The 21,140-nt window shown below is 43.2% G+C and overlaps 1 protein-coding gene across 1 annotated transcript in view; it reads left to right on the top strand.

The window, feature by feature from the left end:
• Positions 1-21,140, top strand: part of DNAH14 (dynein axonemal heavy chain 14) — a 584,657-nt gene that overhangs the window by 197,297 nt on the left and 366,220 nt on the right. The window contains exons 32-35 of the mRNA XM_067564773.1: positions 8,107-8,181; positions 15,748-15,835; positions 16,669-16,919; positions 18,572-18,803. Of these exons, the coding sequence (XP_067420874.1) occupies positions 8,107-8,181; positions 15,748-15,835; positions 16,669-16,919; positions 18,572-18,803 (646 nt within the window). The remainder of the gene's footprint in view (positions 1-8,106; positions 8,182-15,747; positions 15,836-16,668; positions 16,920-18,571; positions 18,804-21,140) is intronic.

Below are 21,140 nucleotides of genomic sequence, written 5' to 3'. Positions count from 1 at the left end.
TTTCCCACAATTCTACTCTTGCTGCATGGCTTTTTTTGTCAAGGGAGAACTTTTAATTTTTATATGTATGGAGGAAAGGTCTATCAATGGTTATTAGCCAAGGTGATCAGAGACTCAACCCCATGCTGGGTCTGGATGACAGGGAATGGATCACTTTATAAATTGCTCTCTCTGAAACATCTGGCATATTCTAAGAGTTTCTGAACAGATTTAGAATGATCTTCTGTCAGCATGCAAGAGAAGGGGGCATGCCCAACATGGCTTATGTTATCACACTGAACTGCCTCTGAAACTGCAAAGAGAAGGGGAATAGCCCATCCAATCTTAGAACTGTGAGAGACCCTGCTAGCAGAAAGGAAGTTATGGGATAATAAATTTTCCGTTCTTTGGTAAATATTTAGTTAAGACTACTGTGAAAGACATGATTGCTTACTCCAAATTTTGGGCCAAGTAATAATCTACAAACTGAGGTCCCAACTCTACAAACTTTCACATGTGTGTAGCTTTATTTTGGTGAATAGTCATATTGAGTTCAGTGGGATTACACATGTGAGTAAATTTACATATGTACTTGAATGTTTATAGTATTGGGCCCTAAATAATGACACATTCAAGAGAATGATGGTATACCTAGTTTCATTTAACATTATTTTTATTGTAGTCTGATATATAAATGTCACCCTTTGCTACTTTAAAGATCAGTTCAGACAGTCAGCTAAAGAAAGTCTGAAATCAGTGGGTAGAATAAATTTTTCCATAAATGTAAAGTATCTTTCACTGAGAGACTTTTTTAAAGAGTCTAATTAATATCTTATCTGAATCTCTCCAGCATTACTTAAAAGAGATAATTTTTTCTTTGTGTCTATAAAATAGGGATAAGACTACTCACTTTTGTTAAGAATTTTGAAATCTATAGATGAAAAAGCACTATGTACTGTAAGTGCTGAGTATTATAGTTTCATTTTGAATGCTTTCTTTGTTTCTCTCCAATTGTACTTAACATAAATAGAGATACACACTGATTCTCTCTTCCACTTGTATTATTCTCTAGAACAGTTTCTCTTATGTCTTACATGTTTATCATGCCTTTTATGGAGCTATAAAATATAAGTAATATGCTATTAACTGTTTATGAAATGCATACCTTGTTATTTCTATTTTTGAATCTCAGAGAAAATGTGATAATGAAGCCAGATAACAAAATTGGACAAATTATTGAGAAGGTTAATGACAAAGCAGGGGCTTAAAAAAAGAACACTGTACTGATTAACAACATAAAAAGGTGCACAGTATGGAAGGGAGCTTCAGAATTGCATTATACAACATGAAAATTGGAATATGGCTGTTAGGAGTTTTCAACCAATATGTTAAAGCTCTATTGGAACATTAAAACAACAGATACTAAGCTTATTAAATCTACTGATCTGTCACAAAATACATAAATTATAACTTAGATGTACATGTAGTGAAGAGAGATCAGATCCTTAGTGAAGATTTGGCCCAAGATGTCTAGGGAGTGACTACTGCTATGGGAAATAGACCATAAGTGAAGGAGAAGATCTGTCATATAAATGTGAATAATGGGTAACTTATCTTTCATTTGAAAAAATGTCTTTTACTGGATTCAGAAATGTACAAAAAAAGTTCTTTTTCAAGTTCACTCTTTGTGCACATACACCCTTTGCATGCAAGATTGGATTGTTTTGGCCAGCAGTGTCTAGTGGAGAGGGACATATTTCTGAACAATGTACCATATGTTGCCTCTTCTCTAATTGGACTCAAAAAGCTAGAAAAGCTCTCCTGAAATAGTCCCTTCTGGAGTTCTCTATGCAAGCCTCTTCAGGCAGCAAAAAGAAGGATGCAGCTAGACCTCAGTCCTATGATCAGTCCTGCTCTATGAGTTCACTATGAGCTGAGATTCCACCCTGTGTTCCCAGGGTACATTTACCAAGAGACCCCATCCTCCTCTATTATGGCTTCGATGACCTCTGATGGATGGGAAAGAGCACCACTCCAGAATTTAGCTGAGGTGTAGCTCGCCCTCTCCAGTGCATATTGAGTCCAGGCTACAAAGACTCGTAATTCTCAGGTAAGTGGTTGAAGGGCATCCAATGGCTTGAGAAGAGTCCAGAGAGCACAAGCATACCCATTTAACCATCAAACCACATATCTTTCAGTACCTATCCTTCAGCACTTGACATCTCAGTACTCAACGTTCAGTATCCTGTGCTTCTATACAGGGCAACCTTGGAACTGTGTTCCCCCAGTGCCCAGCGCATCAGAACCTAGAGTGTTGGTATCAAGTGGTTTATCTGTGGGAGTAGTATCAGAGTGTCATCTTCTTGAGAACCTGAGGTTGGTGATAGCTAAGCCACCATCTTCGAAGGTATGGCAGATGAAGGAGGTATATCTGGCACTGACTTCCCTCCTTCCCATTTAGGCAGGGCACAACAGAGCCAGAGCACTCCTAACAGGACAACCCCTTGCTTAGAAGAGATGTACTCCCTTTTTTCATTGTATTTGGGGCATAGTAGGGATTCCTTTCTTGCACATCCTCCTTCCCCTCATTAGTTAGCCCAGTGTAAATCAAGAAGAGGCTCTAGGGAGAGATCTGTAAGGGACAATAGGAAACGATCTCCAGCTCACAGGGAGCATCCATTCTCGTACCCCCTCTGTGTGTGTTCTCCTTAGTGCGCATTTTGGTATCAGTCTAGACTATAGCTGATGTCCTAGGAGATGCAGCCATATTCACACAAACATACATCATTGGCCCCCCTCTAGGGTTTGATCTCTCTCCTCAAATAGTGATTATAAACCAACACAACCAGATCAGGTAGTGCAGGTTCAGATTCTGGAAAGACAGAGGAAGAAAGTGGTGAGTAAGAAAATCTGTAAGGGGAAGAACAACTTGTTTCCACTGTCCCCACTGTAATCTCATCCTTTCCTGACAAGGCAATAAATCCCTGGATGCCTTCATTCAAAAATTTCAAGATATTCCACCAGGAACTCATCAAGCTCATGGCAGATACTCTGGCTATATCTCTGGCAGAGGTTCAGGACAAACTTCACAAACTCCTGAACCTTTGCCACCCTTCCATGCTTGGCAGACTCAGCATTTCTCTAAATGAGGGACTGTTGTAACCTGTGAAAGACCTATGGCACACCCGAGAGTCCATTCTCACCACATCCAAGTAAACTGACAGGAGGTACCAAGTGCCTCCCAAGGGATGTGAATACTTTTATTCTAACCCAATAACACAGTTTGTGGCAGCTACTGTCCAAGAAAAGTCAAAGCAATAGAGGCCTCTCAAATCTACACCTAGGGAGAGAGACCCAAAGATACTGGAACTATTCACACACACAGTGTATTCAGATGTGTGTGACTAAATACCAAGTTCTTCTGTCCAAATAAAAAATATTTGAATTGGGAAAAATTGTCACAATAACACTGATAGGAGCTAATGACCTGTCATGTCTGAAAAAGAGCTGATAGTTTGTGTGCAACCTGTAAGGAAGGGTAATGTGTTTGATCCAGCTGTGCATGCTATGGCTAGATCATGATAAGATCTTTCCGGCTCCAATCTTTAGGAATTCCCAGGGAGTTCCAAGCATTAATGGAGGACCTTCCCTTTAACTTTTTAATGAAAATATGGGCAAGGATCTCCATTTCTTAAAGGACAGGAGGGCAAGTTTATGTTCTCAGGGCCTGTCTTCCAGTCCGAAAGAGAAAGCAAGCAAGACCACAGATTTCTTTCATGCAGTTACTCATCTCACTATTACTACTAGTTTCACAGGATGTTGGAGCTATCAAGAAAGAAGCGGAGGTTCCACTGACAACCCTCTGCCTCTTCCTCTACTGCAGCACAGTCTGCATCTTCCCCCAGGTAGCTGGTTTGACACCAGTATTGAGAGCCTGATGGATCCTCCCAAAGATCCTCTTCCATTTACCCTGCTTTATCGACCATCTATTCATGAACCCTGGACTCCAATCACATTGTTCCAGTGGATCCTGAAAATTTAAAAAAAGGTATATTCTATCCAATTTCATTTCCTTCCTAATGTTTCCCCATACCTTCCCCATCCTAAGAAGTAGACTCCTTTCTACAACTGGGAGCTGTGGAAAAAGTGCCCTTACAATTCAGGGGCATTGAGCTTTATTCCCATTATTTTCTTATCCCAAAGAAGAAAGGAGGTTAGTGTTCAATTCCTAGAGCTCAGAGTCATTCACCTGGCATGCCAGGCATTCCTACCACTACTCCAGAGATGCACAGTCCAAGTGCTTATATCCTACACCACAGCTATGCATTATATCAACAGACAAAGGGAAGCAAAATCATTTCCAATCTGTCAAGAGGCCATTCAGCTCTGGAGCAGCTCTCCACCTTCTTAGCCTTCAGAGCACTTTATCCAGGACAAGCAGGATAATGACTGACAGATCTGTGGGATGGGTTTAAAATGGTTTACTGCAACTTTATTAATTAAACCTTGGGGAGGGACACTATATTGCCCACCCTAGCGCTCACATACCAAACATTTAATTGTTTGCCGTGCAAGTTACAGGACTTCCACCACAAGCCCAACAATTCAAGATAGAGCTACCCTCCTTGAGCTACCCCACAGACTCAGTTCAGTTGTGAACCATCTCCCCACCATGTAATGGGGTCGGAGTGACATAGGTCCTTTTAGCCTTTACCTGCTCTAGTCACAAGGCATGTCAGTGATTACCAATCCCTCGTGTCACAGAGCCAAATGTCAGCCCCAGTATCTCACAGATGCATTCCGTCCTCCCTGAAGAGTTCAGGGCCATTGCATCAGATATCCCTATGTGCCCCCATTCCAGGTCCCAAAATTATCCTGGCTACCTGATGATTCACATTTTTTCATGCCCTGTTGATAGGGGCTGGCTTATGCCCCCTCTCCCCCCAAACTCATCTTGCAAGCATCTCTGACCAAGCCAATTAAGAGTGAGGCCATAACTTTGTAATCAGCTCCACATCCCTCTTTATCCTAATCTTTAAATTGAATCCAGTGTAACTCCCAAAATCACTTTTGCCCAGCTGAATAATCAGGACATTAGGTGACTGTAGCTCAGCCATCAATGAGTGCAGCAGGGGCATGCACCAATCTAATCTCTCGTGCACCAGGTACTCTGCATATCCCATCTCCTGATGCTCAGAGATGGGCCAGTTACAGTGATGTCCTTGATCTCTGCACTCCTTACCTTTGACCAAACTAGCCATTAAACCAGAAAGTTAGGGGAGAAATAGAGGAGGGGTGTGTGTGTGTTTAAATAATCATAAAGCAATCATGAACTAAGGCTCCACAACTGGTGAGACATTGCCTGTGGGTCATGGCTGGCAAGTGCCATAGGTTCTGGAGTCTGTTCTCTTGAAAGTGAGAGAGCATTGGCAATGCCATTATCTATGCCTTGTTCATGAACTGCACAAAAAGGATCTTAAATGAAAGGGAATGTAAAACAAATGATGTCACCTGCTGACAGTTGACTGATATAAACCACTGACTGGTTGTTGCACCAGAAAGAAACACACATATTTCATGCATCTGACAAAGTGGGTTTCTGCCCATGAAAGCTTATGCCCAAATAAATTTGTTAGTCTTTAAGGTGCCACAGGACTCCTGTTGTTTTATACACATTTCAGAATTCCTCACACTAGATAATGACAGCTACCAATATAGGAAAAATCTTCAGAAAATGAATATGCTTTGTTACATCCTGTGCTGTCCAATCTGCTGACTACCTATGTGCACACAATTTTCCTTGAAAATATATTCCAAAACCAATTCCCACAGAGGTATTAGATTGTACCTGACATTTCATTTTCACTGTCCAATTGGCTCACTAAAAAGATACCCCATTACATTGATTGAGGAATGTCTCACATACCTCCAAGTTAGCTTTCATAGCTCTGATTACAATTATGATATAGTGAGAGTCCCTGACCCCAGTCATGGAAGATGTAAGCCAGGCACAGAAGGCTCTCCCTGGAGCAACCATCGTACAAGCAAAATTAAAGTGTCCTAAGATCACCTTCAACTGTCTGGGTGCTGTCTTTGTAGCATCCTACCATTAACAAAGGAGCTTTGGGTTTTAGACAAAATTGTGTGTATCTGTATTCTCTTTTAGGTTTTTAGGAACCAACTAGAGGAGAAAGCCACATTGGTAAACTTGCGAAGGGGTCAACTACCCTTTTGACTGCTACTTTCTCCTGAATTTTTCTTTGAGCTATCTGTTCAAATCTTTCCATGGATTTTAAATTCCTGGCTTGTACATGATATCTCAGGCCTTCATATGGGATCTGAAAGCCAAATAAAAATCTATTTAAAATATAATCAGCATCTTCTTTGCTAGGATAGTCCAACAAAATGACCCTTAATACTTCTAATTTAATTGTAGATGGTGCTTTTGTCTGCACTGCCACCTTCCCATGGTTCAGGCTGATCCCCTGTGCCCCTGATGAGTGCCCCTCCTTCCTCCAAACTGAAAAAGAGAATACATTAGTCTGGGCTCCATGCAAATATTACACTTGTGAATATGAGAAAAGCTGAGGTCCAATTAACTATGATTTTTGCCAGCTTTCACTTTTTGTTCTTTTTTTTTTTAGCAATCATAGTCTTTTTCTCATACTCATCCTCATTTCTAACTAGGAGGGTGAACATTCTGACATATTCCCCTCTCCAGATCTTATCTTTAACCACCTTTCATAAATGCGCTCCCAGTGGTTTATTGGGTCCTGCATGTGATCGGACACTGTTGCTTGGGGCAGGTGGTGTCACTGTAATCTGATCTACCCCATGCCCTTGTGCTTCAGGGGCCTGCTTCAGAATCCTGTCCCTACCCCACACCGATGTTAAAAATGCTCTTGACTCTGATGTAAGATTACTTGCTCCAAACATAGTCCCTAGCCTTTCAGCCATGAGAGGAGCTAGAGAGTCAGCTACTCTGCCAACCTATCCTGGAGCTGTATATCCTGTGCCCTTAGCTTGTATATTGCTGGCGCTTCTCCTATCATGATTCCATGAGCCACCCTTCTGGCCAATCCCCTTGTGTTTCTAGTCCTGTATTGCTGGATCCGTGGTCTATGTGCGTAATCCTGCAGAAAGCTTCAGACCCAGCCATCCCTTAACTGTCACTTTCCTCAGACTCATCCCCAGAGTATAGGTCCCATGTTTGTTGATATTGTGACCCCAGGCCAAACCCACTGGGGATTTGCCCTTCCCTTTGCCCTTCAGGGTTTACTATAGAAAAGTTGTTAGCATAGTCTATCTCACCCTATTCATCCTCCTGAAGCTGGGATCCTATTCCTGGGCACCCTTGGGCTGACAGCTGACCTTTATTCTCCAGTATGTGGTAGCTGATCCTCACCCTGGATCCTTGAACAACAGTTTGACGTAAGAGGTTCTCTTGCAAACGACAGTGGCCAGAGCTCTCTTAGGGTGAATGGTCTGTGTACCCATCTGCCAGCCTATGGAAATAAAAGCTCTGATCCCTCCAAGCAGGCTTGTCTGAAGCTACTGTTCTGAAAGAAGTGTCAGAAAAGTCAAAACATGCTGTAAATTCATGTTTCACAACACTTGGTCTTTCAATAAGTGTTGCATTAACCATCTTCTAGGATGCAGACATGGTCCCACTGGATACTACTGGCCAAAATAATTCACTCTTGTGTGCATGAGTGTATGCACACCAAGAGCGGAATAGATATGGACTATAAGTCTCAAAGAACTATAGTTACTTTAAGGTAAGTAACCCTTCTTTTCTGGATGTGATCCTTCATGCATTACACAATGGGTCTAAGACCACAATCCCCATGGAGTCAAAATTTCCATTGATTTCTCTGGGAGTTGTGCACATGAATGAGATGCAGAATCAGAGCCTGATAAGTCTGTAGCCTCTGGAGAAAGAGTGATTCCAAAGAAGAGCAGGTGTTTTTTCACACTCTGGATTTAGCTCAAGGGTTTAGAATTGAGAAATAAGAGGTGGAGTAGAACTCCTTATACCTGTTGTTCAAATAAAGTTGTAAGAATATGAAATTAAAACATATTCAGTTGTTTTGAGTAAGTGCTGACTTTTTAAATTCTACATTACAGGAATATTCGTGTTAGAGGCCCGGTTGAACAGTGGCTAGGAAATGTAGAGAGCAGCATGTTTGATATGGTAAAAAAGTAAGCATATATTTCCCATTGAATAAAAATTCGCTATAACAGTAATTTTGTTATTTATTTGTATTTGTGGTAGCATCCAGAAGCTTCAATCATGAATGGGATTCCATTGACCTAGTCGCTGTATAAACACACAGTAGGAGATAGATTGTCTCTTCCCCTGAAGAGCTTACACTAAAACAAGAGACTTACAATCATTTAAAAAAACACTTCAACAAAGGACATGACATATAAATGCTCTTTTCTAGAGCTAAATGAAAACTGACAATGTGCAGGATTTCAGGCTTACATTTGGTAGCATTGCCATGCAGGAGTGTTCAGAAATTATTTGAGATAACTAAGACTAGTTCTTTCAAGACAGCAGAACATGATTTCCCTATTCTGGGAGTATGTTTTATGTGCAATTCCAGTTGAGGGTGGGAAAAGTCTCAATAGCTTAATCACGTATTAAATAGCAAACAATATCGTACCAACACGTCTTAAAAAAACAATTGTGCAGATGGTTTAGCTGGGTAATTTTTAATCCCAAGATACCCCGTCTTTCCATTCCACGTACAATCTAATCATTATTCTCTCAAGATTATGTTGTTGGAGGGAATGTTGATGTCTTGTTTTGATTCTGAATTATCCTTTTCTCCTATATAAAGTTTTATTCTCAGGAGCCATTGGTAGCAAGCCCCTTGTACACCTGTCTCTGGACAAAGACAGCACCCCTTTGACCTCAGTTAACATCTCCCCTAAGAGGGGGAAGACTTTAGAGGACTCAGGGAAAGCTCCAAAGAAGAGGAGCTTGGTCTCTTAGCACAAGGAGCCAGCTCCCAAAAGCCCTGATCTCCAACTAATTTTACAGTGTTGGAAGCCTCGACCTCTCAACTTGGTACCATGGAAACGATGGGCTCTTCTTTCAGTACCAGTAGGACCAGAAGATCAAAGAGTGCTTCAGAGAAGTACGGCTCCAACAGGCCCCTGGTACCGCTTATGAAGAATAAGGATGCCCAGGCATACATTTCTGTAGAATGGCACTCTCTATACATCAGACTTACCATTGATGCTTTCTCCCTTTGACTGATGGTACTAGCAAAATTGAAACACCAGATACCTTCATGAAGCCCCAGCACCTACATGCTCCAGATTAATGTTACCATTCTCCTCAACTCCTGTGTTGGTACTGACCTACTCCATACCAGAGGAATTGCATTACTCCAGGGACTCTTGGAACCAATCTCTGGATTACCATTGCTTCCCAATATTTCAAGATTCTCTGCCTTTTTGTACTGACCCCCTCCCTTTTGAAGACATTGAGGAGGATAAATGAGACATTTAGTCAGTCTCCTCTTTATCAGTGCACATCAGGACAGAAACCTGTACTTTGGCAAGGATCCTTGCCTATAACAGGGACGATGGAATCAGTCTTTGATGCCACTCTCTCTTAATATGACCTCCCCCCCCATGGCCATACTAGGATCCTTGGGCATCATATTGGCAGCAATTTACTAGACCTCCAGCTCCATTACACCAAGGGGGTAGAGGTTATCAGTCTCCCCATCATAAGAAGACCTTTGAAGAACAGGAGACTAGGGTGGATAAAGGAAGCCAATCCTCAAACTCCTTTTTCATCCTAGTTTCCAGACAAGGCAGTCATGCCTCCATCATCGATGGCTGACAGTTTTCTCCAGTTTTAGGACCTTGTGGAAAGGGCGGCTGACACCCTTCAGATAACTCTTTCAGAGGTTAAAGACTCACAACACAAGCTCCTGGACATTCTGAAGTTGGCCACTCCCACCTGGGTTGTGCTACCTTGGAAGTACCCCTTAGTCTAGCAAATTCCTGCCACCATCCCACCAACTTGCAAATGAGCAGATAAGAAATATTATGTTCCTCCCAGGGGCTCAGATTTTTTGTTCCCTCCTCTTCCCACGCACCCCTAATTCCCTGGTAATGGATACTATAAATGAGAAAAGTAAATAGCATTACTCCAGGTCTACCTCATCTAATAAGGACCAAAAGAAGCTAAGCCTTTTTAGATGAAAGGCTTACTTGTTCATACCCTTTCAATTTCAGATCACAAGCTGTCAGGCAATAACGGCTAAGTCTGACTTCACAAATTACAAGTTTGCAGACTTTCTTGAACATCTTTAGGAGTGTAGAGAATATTTTCAGGCCATGCTTGTGGAGGGCCAGTTATTACCCAGGTCTTCTCTCCAAGCCTCCTTAGATATTGCCGACAGCGATGCTAGATCCATCTCCACAGTGGTTGTTATACACAGGGCATCATGGCTCTAGCTTTTGAGGTTCTGTAGAGAGGTTCAGAATACTTTTGAGGATCTCCCATTTGATGGTTGAAAGCCTTCTCAGGAAACTACAGAGGAGTCCCTACATACACTGAAGAAATCCAGGGCCAGGTCGAGTTCTCTGGTTAGACATACCTTAGCACTAAAGGAGATTTAGCAGGTCTCAAATTGCCAAGGGACCACACGCTACCCAGTTCTCTGGATTTCACAGAACCACTGAATCTGCTAGAAAGAGAGAAAGATTCCAGGGGAAGAGAGCTCCTTACCCTCCTTCAGCAAATATTCAGTCATATCTGAAACAACCATTTGGATTGGTTGATTGAGGATTCAATTCTTCCCTTGCCTGTAGTTTGCGAGCTGCAAACTTTTGCCCACCTTCCCGATTTTGGAGACCACCTTTTCCATTTCCTGCAGGCTTAGTGGCATATTATAATGGACAAGTGGGTCATGGAGGTTATAACACTGGGCTGCACTATCCACTTTATGTACTTCCCTTCCTACCTCCCATCCCCCTTCTCCATCCCTCTACAGAGACCGCTCTCATGAGACTATACTGAGTTGAGAAATTCACTCTCTCCTTCAGTTAGGAGCAATAGAAACAATCCCATCTCCTCATCAGGGGAGAGGATTTTACTCAAAGTATTTTTCATGCCAAAAGACAGAGGCTGGCGATCGATCTTAGATCTGAGATGACTGAATAAATTATGGTCATAAAGTCTCAGAAGTCAGGATGGAGAAGCTCAAAGCTATAATTCCTTCTCTTGAGGAAGGAGATTGGATTTTGGACCTTGACTTACAGGATGCCAATTTCCATATAGCAATACATCTCGCACATAGGAAATACCTACATTTTACCATGGGCCAGTATCATTTTCAATATGGAATACTTCCCTTCAGACTCTCTTCGGCCTCAAAGGCAGTAGTAAGGTAGTAGAGGTAGTAGCTGTTTGCCTTTAGTGAGATGCAATTTTAGTCTTCCTGTATCACGATAACTGGCTATTCAAGGGCCGATCCTATGAAGCAGTACTGACTTCCACCCAGACAGCTCTTTCTCTCTTCCAGGAACTGGGTCTCCAGCTAAACATAAAAAAAAATCATGTTAGCCCCTATATGGAGAATACACTTCATAGGGCTGTACTTGGATTCATTGGCTGCCAGGGCCTTTCATAACACAGACAGATTTATAACTTTGGCAAATCTGGTAAGGATAATTCAAGGGAGCCCTGAACCACAATGAGGAACTGTTTACAGCTCTTGAGTCACATGGCAGCTTGCTCTTTGACCAAGTATGCAAGACTATGCCTCTTTGTGTCCAACTGATGTTCAAGCCTTCATCTCCTCTCCCAGGATGCAGGTTGTGTACCTTCACCCCAATCTAGAGGTCTTCCATCTCCAAGCATGGCTCCTAGATGGTTTAACAGGATTGGAATCTACCTGCTCAATGGGCACAACAGGTATTACTAAATAGTAAAAGGAGTTAACTCGAATTACTTACCTTCAGAAATGGAAAAGATTCAACCTTTGGTGTCACTGGCACCATCTTATGACTGAATCCTCTTTGCTCTCAGCCATCTTGGATTACGTCTTGAAGAAGAGGAGGTTACTTGCCGTGAGCAGTAACTCTGGGTCTTTGGGATGTGTGTCCCTCTGCGTATTCCACTACCCTTCCTCCTTCCCTTCTGCTTCAGACTGTTCCTTGTTGGGCATTCTGAGAGAGAAGAAATTGAGCGTGGTTTGCCCATACAGCTCTATATACCTTCAGTGTGCATGAAGTTGTATAGAACACATGCGCAGGCTGAACAGATGCTGCTAATGGAAAATCTCCCTTCAAGGGCTTGAGAGATGCATTCACATTTGAAGTAGAGCACCCGTAGGGGGACACAAGTTAAGTATCTCTTCTTTTCTGATCATCACCAGTGTTACCATTAATACATATTTCTCAGATATGAATTCTTGCTGACACAATGTTATTCTGTTCTTCCCCACTGTTGTTCTGATTGCTGTGATGTCATTGTCACAGTTTCAAGATAACTGCACCTTTAATTCCAGCAAGGGTCTACTTAAGAATTTCTCATTCAGATCTCAGGCCTCTAGCCTTCATCTCTCTCTGGGCTGGGACCCACATCCCATTCCCTTCTGACTAAGTTCTGCACCTCCCTACTTTTTACTGTGATTATCACCAGCAGATCTGACAAACATCCAGTCCCTGTGTAATGTTGTATGATTGAAATATGACCATTTATAATTATATCATTAACATTACCACTGTTAGACAATTGCAACAAATCTTGTACAAAATACATCGTGTAAGGTGTCAATAGAAATGTTGTGATTGACTAAGTAAGATTATCCTGTTTAAATCCATGTATTGTCACTGTATCTGAAGTTTATGAATATTGGCTGTGTCTTTATCTTAAATGGGTTGTTCCAGGGGTGACACCCACAAGATAATTTACATCCAGACTAGCCAGCACATTGTGAATGGACTGATGAAGTTTAATGGCCCATTAAAGGACACTTCACTGTAACAGTGGGCCATAAAAGTAGCTTGTCCCACTGAGTGAATCTTCCTGTGGATGCCCCAGCCTGAATATGGGTAATGACTGCCCCTGTGAGTCAGCAAGCCATGTAAGGGCATGTGTCTTGCACCTGTGACCCTGCACTCCATTTTGTGCCTGTAACTTTCCACAATTTGAGGGTGTGACTCAGTTTGCCATGTGTCTGCGGATTTTCTGTTTCAAAGAAGGGGTTTAAAAGACCCTTGAAACACATCCATTTTGTCTCTTTTCTGCTTTGATTCTCTGGACTTGCAACTGAAAAGAACATTCTAATTCTTGGACTTGAGGACCTTCCAATCTTTTGGGAGTTACCATGGACTTTATAAGCCAGCAGTTTATTTCATCACTGCTACAAATCTGATATAAGAACTTTGCAGTGATTGTGTGTGTGTGTGTGTGTGTGTGTGTGTGTGTGTGTGTGTGTGTATATATATATATATATATATATATATATATATATATATGATTCCATCCTTAGAGATTTTTAAGATGTGGCTTGAGAAAGCCCTGGCTGGGATGATTTAGGTAGGGATGGTCCTGCTCTGAGCAGGGGATTAGACTAGATGACCTCCTGAGGTCCCTTCCAACTCTAATCTTCTGTGATTCTATGATCTATTAACCATTTTAACTCTTTTTCTTTTCTCTTATAAATAAACCTTTAGATTTTAGTTACTAAAGAATTGGCAACAATGTGATTATTGATTAAGATCTGAGTTGTATATTGACCTGGCTATGTGGCTGATCTTTTGAGATCAGAAGAACAGGATGTCACCGTGCCTCAGTGAGTCATCACTGATGAGAATACTAGATTCTGCTGAGAAGTAACAAACTGCTGACAAACAGGGCAGTCACACTGGTGGTTATACTATCATTAGATTATACCAAGCCAGTAACAAAAGTAAACTTCTGTCTCACCACACTGGTTAACAAAAAGTCAAATATGCAGCCTCCTTAGGCATTCCAACCTTTGCTTCAACACCCAGACACTGGATTTTATGATTCGTGGTTATTGAAAAACAAATTCATCAAGGATAGGGTTCCTTAGTTTCTCCTTATGGATTGGTCTCATATGGCATCACTAAGTAGACACTGAAGGAGTGTAGGAAGCCGCTGTGGCCTCCCCTGGAGCAAGAGCCTGAGGAAGAGTGCGAGTGCCCTGATTGGACCACTTCACGTCCTGCCACCGAGTCTGCCTGGCAACAAGGGACCCGGGCCGTGATAGGACCACTCAGCCGGTCCAATCAGCGGCAGCGGGGCGGAGCCCCGACAGGAAGGGGAAGTATAAAGGCCAGGCCCCTGAGCTCAGTAGGCCTCAGACTGCTGCCAGAGACAGACATGCGGCCCTGCCCACAGAGGCCTAGGCCAGAGCCGAGCCGCCGACGGACCCCAGCCCCACCTGGGCCTGGGGACTGGATAGGGCCTTCACAGAGTTGGACCAGGCAACCCGGCCAGGACGACTGGGCCGAGCTACCCCGACCCCGGGCCTGTGCTCCGGAACCCCCGGACTGGGCCGAGACCCCGGACCAGCCCGAGTGGCGGGCACCCCCGGAGGCCGGGCCGGATCTGGAGGAGCTGCCGGCAGCCGAGCCCCTCCCGGGGTCGGGGCAGGACTTGGAGGAGCTGCCAGAGGCCAAGCCTCTCCCCGCCTACAACGACCTGGAGGAGCTGCCCTCTGAAGAGGAGCTCCCCGCCTTACCCCCGGTCAATGCGGAAGGACTGAGGGCGCTACGCCCGGCGGACTACCCCGGCAGCCCGGAGGGGGCAGGTACTGGGGTCAGTGGGGAGGAAGCAGCCCAGGGACAGCCACGGCCTGTGGCTGAAGCCACAGTATAGTCGGTGTGTTGCGGCGGGAGCCCCACCAACACAGTGGCAGCTGCTTCTGCCACTACTAGGGCCCTGGGCTGGGACGCAGTGGAGACGGGTGGGCCTGCGTCCCCCTCCCCTTCCCCTTTTCCCTAGCCACCCTCCGGAGAATCTCTCTCCTGGCTGACTCCGTGCTCGCTCGCCCTGACTGAGGGCCTGAGCCACTAACTGCTGCTCCCCCCTGCCTAAGGGTTGGAGCGATTGACTCCGTGCTCGCTCGCCCTGACTAAGGGCCGGAGAGATTAACTGCTGCTCACCCCTGCCTAAGGGTTGGAGCGATTGACTCTGTGCTCGCTCGCCCTGACTAAGGGCCTGCGCCATTAACTACTGCTCCCCCTGCATAAAGGGGTATTGCTAAGACGGCTAACTCGTCGAACGCGAGCTATTCCCTCCGTCCGTAGGAAGCCGCTGTGGCCTCCCCCGGAGCCAACACGCTTACAAGGAGCCAGGGGATTTGTTTCTATAGTCATTGTCATTTTTTGGAGAAATAATTATTTGAAACATGTTATACAAAGATCTGGCAATTTGGTTCATGGACAAAATGTTGGTATATGGCATAGTAGTTCCTTTAGGGTCTGTTTTACTAGATGCAGAGCACTTAATGCAAAGTTTCTGAGCATCCTCAAATTACACTGAAGGTGAAGAGTACTTTGCATCTTTGGGCTCTTAGTGATCTGCTGTAGCATCCAAAAAATATCCAGAACAGCAAAGGCTGGTTAGTCAAAACAAGTATTATATTAGCTAGTGATATGAAGCCTGCTACAAAACCTTAGTATATGGCAGCATAATAATTGACTAATTGTATTTCTGTGATGATTACCTAATTCTATTTTTATGGCATGATGTGTGTTTTGTAGATTTGTAAATGTTGGAGTGATAGAATGGAATCAAATGGAATTTAAACAGTGGTTTCTTACTCATCCAGGACAGGTGGTACTTCTTGTGGTAAGTATCATTAACAACTCATTCAAATCTGAAAAATGACATTGCCACTCGATTTTGGATATCTGCTTTAGTGAGAAACTCTGCCTGTAAATATCCAAATCCTATGGTAATAATGCTATATAAATGCAGGTTTCTAAATTTCTGTACAGAATGTTTTAGAACTTCATAGATAACATGATTCTTTGACATGAACCTTTTAATTTCTGCAGTTGATTCCTGCTTCTGATCTCTTGCTCGCTCTCTGATTATCAGAGGTAGTTGGAGCAATTTTAGAGTTGCCTGATGTGTGACCATTTTGTATTACCCAGCTGTTAAGGAAAAAGAGAAGGGATGATACTTTTGACATGAGGGGTTCAAATTTAATAGAGTTAAAATAGAGGAATAGTGGGAGGAAGGTGATTTTAAGGTCTGTAACAAAGGCTTACAGAATACCAGGAGAAAAATATATGCTAATTACATTTAAATAACATTTATGAATGTGGAAAAAAAATTATATTTCCAGAGTCAGCAACATGAAGTAAAGTAACGGGAATGTGATCATTTGAGAAAAAGGTTCAGATTAAAAATCTGCCTTACAGCGTGAAAAGATTACATTATTTTTCTCTGTGTTCAAAAGGGAAATATCAAATAAGCATGGGGTTCTCCCACTATTATTCATCTGAACGGCATTTATCTTCATTGGGACTATTTGTGGAGTAAAGTACTGGTCAACATGAGGATGTCAGAATCTGTCCCCAAGTTATTAAACCAATCGTGTGTTTATGCAACATGTATTTTTTAATTCAAAGAAATAGAAACTATTAATGTTGCCAGAATAATATTTGCCTTTTTAGAGCCAAATTATGTTTAATAAGGATTGTACAAGAAGTTTCCAAAGTTCTGATCCAAAGATGGAGCTGACAGCGGTCCATGATGAACTAGTCCATCATCTAGAGCAGCTTGCAGAGATGGCATCTGACATACTTCAGCTTCACAAGCAAACCACACTAGAGGCATTGCTTACTCTGTACATCCACTGTAGGGACATACTTTCCAGTCTGATAGATAAACAAATCTTCAAAAGGGAGGATTTTGAATGGACAAGGTACAAATTTTTAAATTATTATAGGTGGGGATGATAGCAACACCTAATTACCTCCCATTATTGGACACTCTTTTAAATTGCTTATAACATTGCCAAATTTTAAGCATTAGGTCTGAAATTTTCCATGCTGAACATCTATTTCAGGCTCGGGTTTTCTTTTTTTTTTTTTTGAAAAATTTTGGCCAAAAAGGTTGGCCATTTCAGGGAATGAAGCTTGGGGAAAATGCTGTTTTTCCCATGTTAAAAAATTCTGGTGACCTTTCTTTGAGAAGCTGTATTGCTCCATGCTTTGCTGCAGGGACTTGAAATTTGGCGGAGGAATAGCCTTTGTGTCAGGGATGTTGCCTTTTGTCCCTGTCAAAATCTGCCCAAATTTGTCTAAATTATATGCATTTGAAAAATCACAGTTTACAGATGCCCAACAGAGACTTGCTAAAGTCTTTCAACTAAATTCCCCAAAGATTCTCTCCATATTGGGCATGCTCCAGCTTAGGGCTGAGCAAGACTTTCCTTGCAGTTTGTAGTTCTAGGTCGCTGCAGGACAAGTTGAGGCGAGGCACCAGATCTGAGAGTATGAAGCCTGTCTCCTCTGTGCTCTTAGTGCCTCCCCCCCCCGGCTCACGGAGCATGTAGAAAGAAGCAGCCTGGTTCTAATGCAGAGGGGACATGAGCTGGATGGGAAGGTGTGGGGAGAGTAGATTGGGACTGGAAGTCAGGGAGAGAAATGGGAGGAACTGGCTTGAGGATATATGAGGAGCCAAGGTGAGGAAGGAGACTGGCTAAGCCAAGAGACTGGGACAAGGAGCCAGGTGTGGGGACAATAGTGAAATTGGATGAAGAGCCCAAACAGCAAACATCAGTATGTCATAGTGCACTGTAACAGGACACTACCAAGTCTACCCTGCTTCCACTTCTGCTGCGTTCAGAAAGTCACTCAGAGATCCTGGGGTTCAGTAGCCACTGGTGCAGGTTTATTTACAGGTAGTGCTCCCACCACCTTTTCCCATGCACAGCTTGCATTCTAGCATGTGCACCCAGGAGGGAAGAGCCACTGCTTTGCTTCCACTCCCTGACTCCTCCTCCCCAGCTTCCTTCCTCTCAGCCTTTTATACAGCCTCAGGCTAATGGGGCTGGCAGCTGCCTCTGGTTGTCTAATTAGGTGCTGGTTTTCTCCAGCCATCTCCAATTTACATCCCTAAATGGGAGCTGGCATGACAGGGGGCTGACTTAGCAGTCCTTGCCCAGCACCCTGTCAAATGCACAATGGACTTTTAGTATGCCTAGCAGGATCTACAAGACCCAGTAGTGTCTGGCAAGCTAGTGCGTTGAACATTCAACGCCTGGCTTGCTGTGTATTAACTGACCATGTAGCCAAGCCCTGACAGTTTGTAGAATATTTACTCATGTTGTCAGTGTCCCATGACATTACGATACAATGATCCTTTATTTTCAATACATAACATAGTTATCCTTACTTTATAAATTTTCTCCTATTGATGATTATTTTCTTTTGTTTGACACTTTCTACATCTTCAACTCTATCCTATTAATCCCTGCATTTAAAAAATCAATTTTCCACACAGTGAATAGGTGTAGTGTTAATTCCTTTGTCATTTATTTTACAAGATTCTGATAAACAAATATTATTTCAGGCAGTTGCGTTATGAATGGAATGAAGTGAACACCACATGTAAGATAGTTCAAGGTAATGCCTCCTTTGTTTATGGCTATGAATACTTGGGCTGTTCATCTCGATTGGTTATTACACCGCTCACCGACCGATGCTGGTTAACCCTTACTGGAGCACTACACTTGAATCTAGGAGGCTGTCCTGCTGGTCCAGCTGGTACAGGAAAGACTGAGACTGTCAAAGATCTGTCAAAAGTAAGTAACATATGCTGATATGACAGAATAAATCAGGTGCATTTATGACTTTTCCTTTTAGAGAAACTGTAACCAATGGTTTTTCTGCTACACAGTTTCTGTCTGCATTCATAACTAATGGGTAATACGTCCTACCTGTAGCATTTGGAGGCAATCTAGTGCTGCTGTTGGAAGCTCTAAGACTCAGGCCACCAGATCTTCTGCCTCCAATAATGTTGGCAATTCTCTTTCTCCTTACCATTTTGTTTTATAATATAACGTACATTTTTATTTGTTTTGTTTGATTTCATTTCAGCTTTTAGCTCCTCTCTTGCTTTCCTAAAGAATTAATGGAGAGCTCTAACCTTCTGTCTTCTCCAATATAATATCCCCTGAGTGGGCTCCACCGTCCTCTATTATATCAGCAGAGAAAGTTTGCAGGCATGAGTCAAGTCTAAGAAGTTTTCTGGGCAGCCTTTCAGGAACTTTCAAGGACAAGTTATGCTTTACTCCCACAAGCTGCCAACCCTTTCTCTGCCTGGACAAGAAACTTTGTGTCAGACAAGTGTGCTGGAGTCTCAGCTTCAAGCCATGACTCCGTCATGGGAGACTTGACCAGAACCAAGACTGCAGAGATGAGAATCTCTCACAGTCTGCTAAGGGGTAAATATTGCAAATTCTGGAGACTCTAGGTCCCAAAAAGGCAAAAGCAAATGTGCCCTTCACAAGGCAGCAATTTGTATAGTGAATAAACAAACAGTGTAAAAAATTGAGGTTTAAACCCTTTTTCCTTTGCTTTCCCACCCTGAGGGAGTGTTTGCTGGGGCTTTTCTCCTTACAGAAGCTTTTTTACAATGCTCTGTATCAAGTTAATTGTTCCTCCCCTACCCTGCAGCATAGAATCAGAGAAACGTAGGCCTGGAAGTGATAGGACTCAATAAAGCATATAATTCAGTATCCTACATTAAGGCAGAACTAAATATCATCTAGACCAGCGGTTCTCAACCTTTTTTTCCCCGAGTACCACTCAGGAAAAAAGGGGGGGGACTTTCGGTGGTGGCAGTGGGGGACTTTCGGCGGCAGCGGGGTTACATGGGGAGAACAACGCCCTCCGCTGAAATCCTGCCGTTGTTTGCCCCTTTTCGGCGGCAGGGTTTCGCAGGGGTGGGGGGGAATTTGGGCGGCAGTGGGGTTTTGCGGGGCGGGGGGACTTTCGGCGGCGGATTTGGCAGCGCGGTACGACTCGCGTACCACTCAGCCTTCTTTGAAGTACCACCGGTGGTACGCGTACCACCGGTTGAGAACTGCTGATCTAAACCATTCCTGACAGTTGTTTGTCTAAACTGTTTTTTTTTTAAAACCTCCAATGACAGAGATTCCACAGTCTCCCTAAGTAATTTGTTCCAATGCTTAAATGCCCTTACAATTAGCAAATTTTCCCTAATGTCTGACCTAAATCTCCATTGCTGCAATTTAAGCCCATTACTTCTTGTCCTGTCCTCTGTCAATAAGGAGAAAAAAATTTTGCCCTCCACTTTGACTTCCATTTACATATTTGAAGACTATTATGTCCTCCTTCAGTCATCACTTCTCTAGACTAAACACATCCAATTTTTAATATTCCTTGTAGGTCATGTTTTCTTGATCTTTAATCTTTTTTTTTTCTTTCCTTTGGTTTTTCTCCAGTTTGTCCACACCTTTCCCGAAATATGGTGCTTCGATTTGGGCACAGTACTGCAGTTGAGGCCTTATCAACGCTGAATAGAATGGAAGAATTACTTCTCATGTCTTACTTACAACGTTCCTATGAATACATCTGTAAAGGGGGACACTCACCATCAGTGCTACCTAGTGGTCAGGCAGGGATGCAGCAGGTTGTCTCCCTCCCTGACATCCCATCTTTTCTGTTATAGTTCTATCTTGTGAGGTCTGTCCCTTCTTTTGCAGCTCAGCCTTCCAGGTAGGTCACACATTCCAGTCCACCCCTTTCAGGGTGTGCGAAAAGAAAGTCCAATCATGAAGGAGCCTGTTAGTGCCCATACCAGCTTCAAGGCTTTCACCTTCTTTTGGGGACTTAGGATCTGGGATCTTGAACATTCAGGGTCTTCCTCAGATGGATTCTCCACCAAGGTAAAAACTCTTGTAGTTCTCTCTTTGGGAGTTGGTAGGGGAGCTTGGGGCCCACCCTTGCCACCAGGCTCTGATGCAGGGCCAAATAATGGGCAGCTAAGTTCTGCACCTTGGGGTGCTAAGCAGCTGCCTCTCTGGATCACTTCCTACTTAAGTCCCCTTTTTTCCAATGATACATTAAAAAACCACAAATAAAGTTTCTGACCTTCACATTTAGTCACTAGTCTC

The sequence above is a fragment of the Emydura macquarii genome, unplaced genomic scaffold (genome assembly GCF_026122565.2).
Source record: "Emydura macquarii macquarii isolate MOO-44397 ecotype Brisbane River unplaced genomic scaffold, CSIRO-AGI_Emac_v2 contig_2676, whole genome shotgun sequence".
Classification (NCBI taxonomy): Eukaryota; Metazoa; Chordata; order Testudines; family Chelidae; genus Emydura; species Emydura macquarii.
The sequence above is the reverse complement of the archived record's forward strand: the minus strand, read 5'-3'. Positions and strand labels throughout refer to the sequence as shown.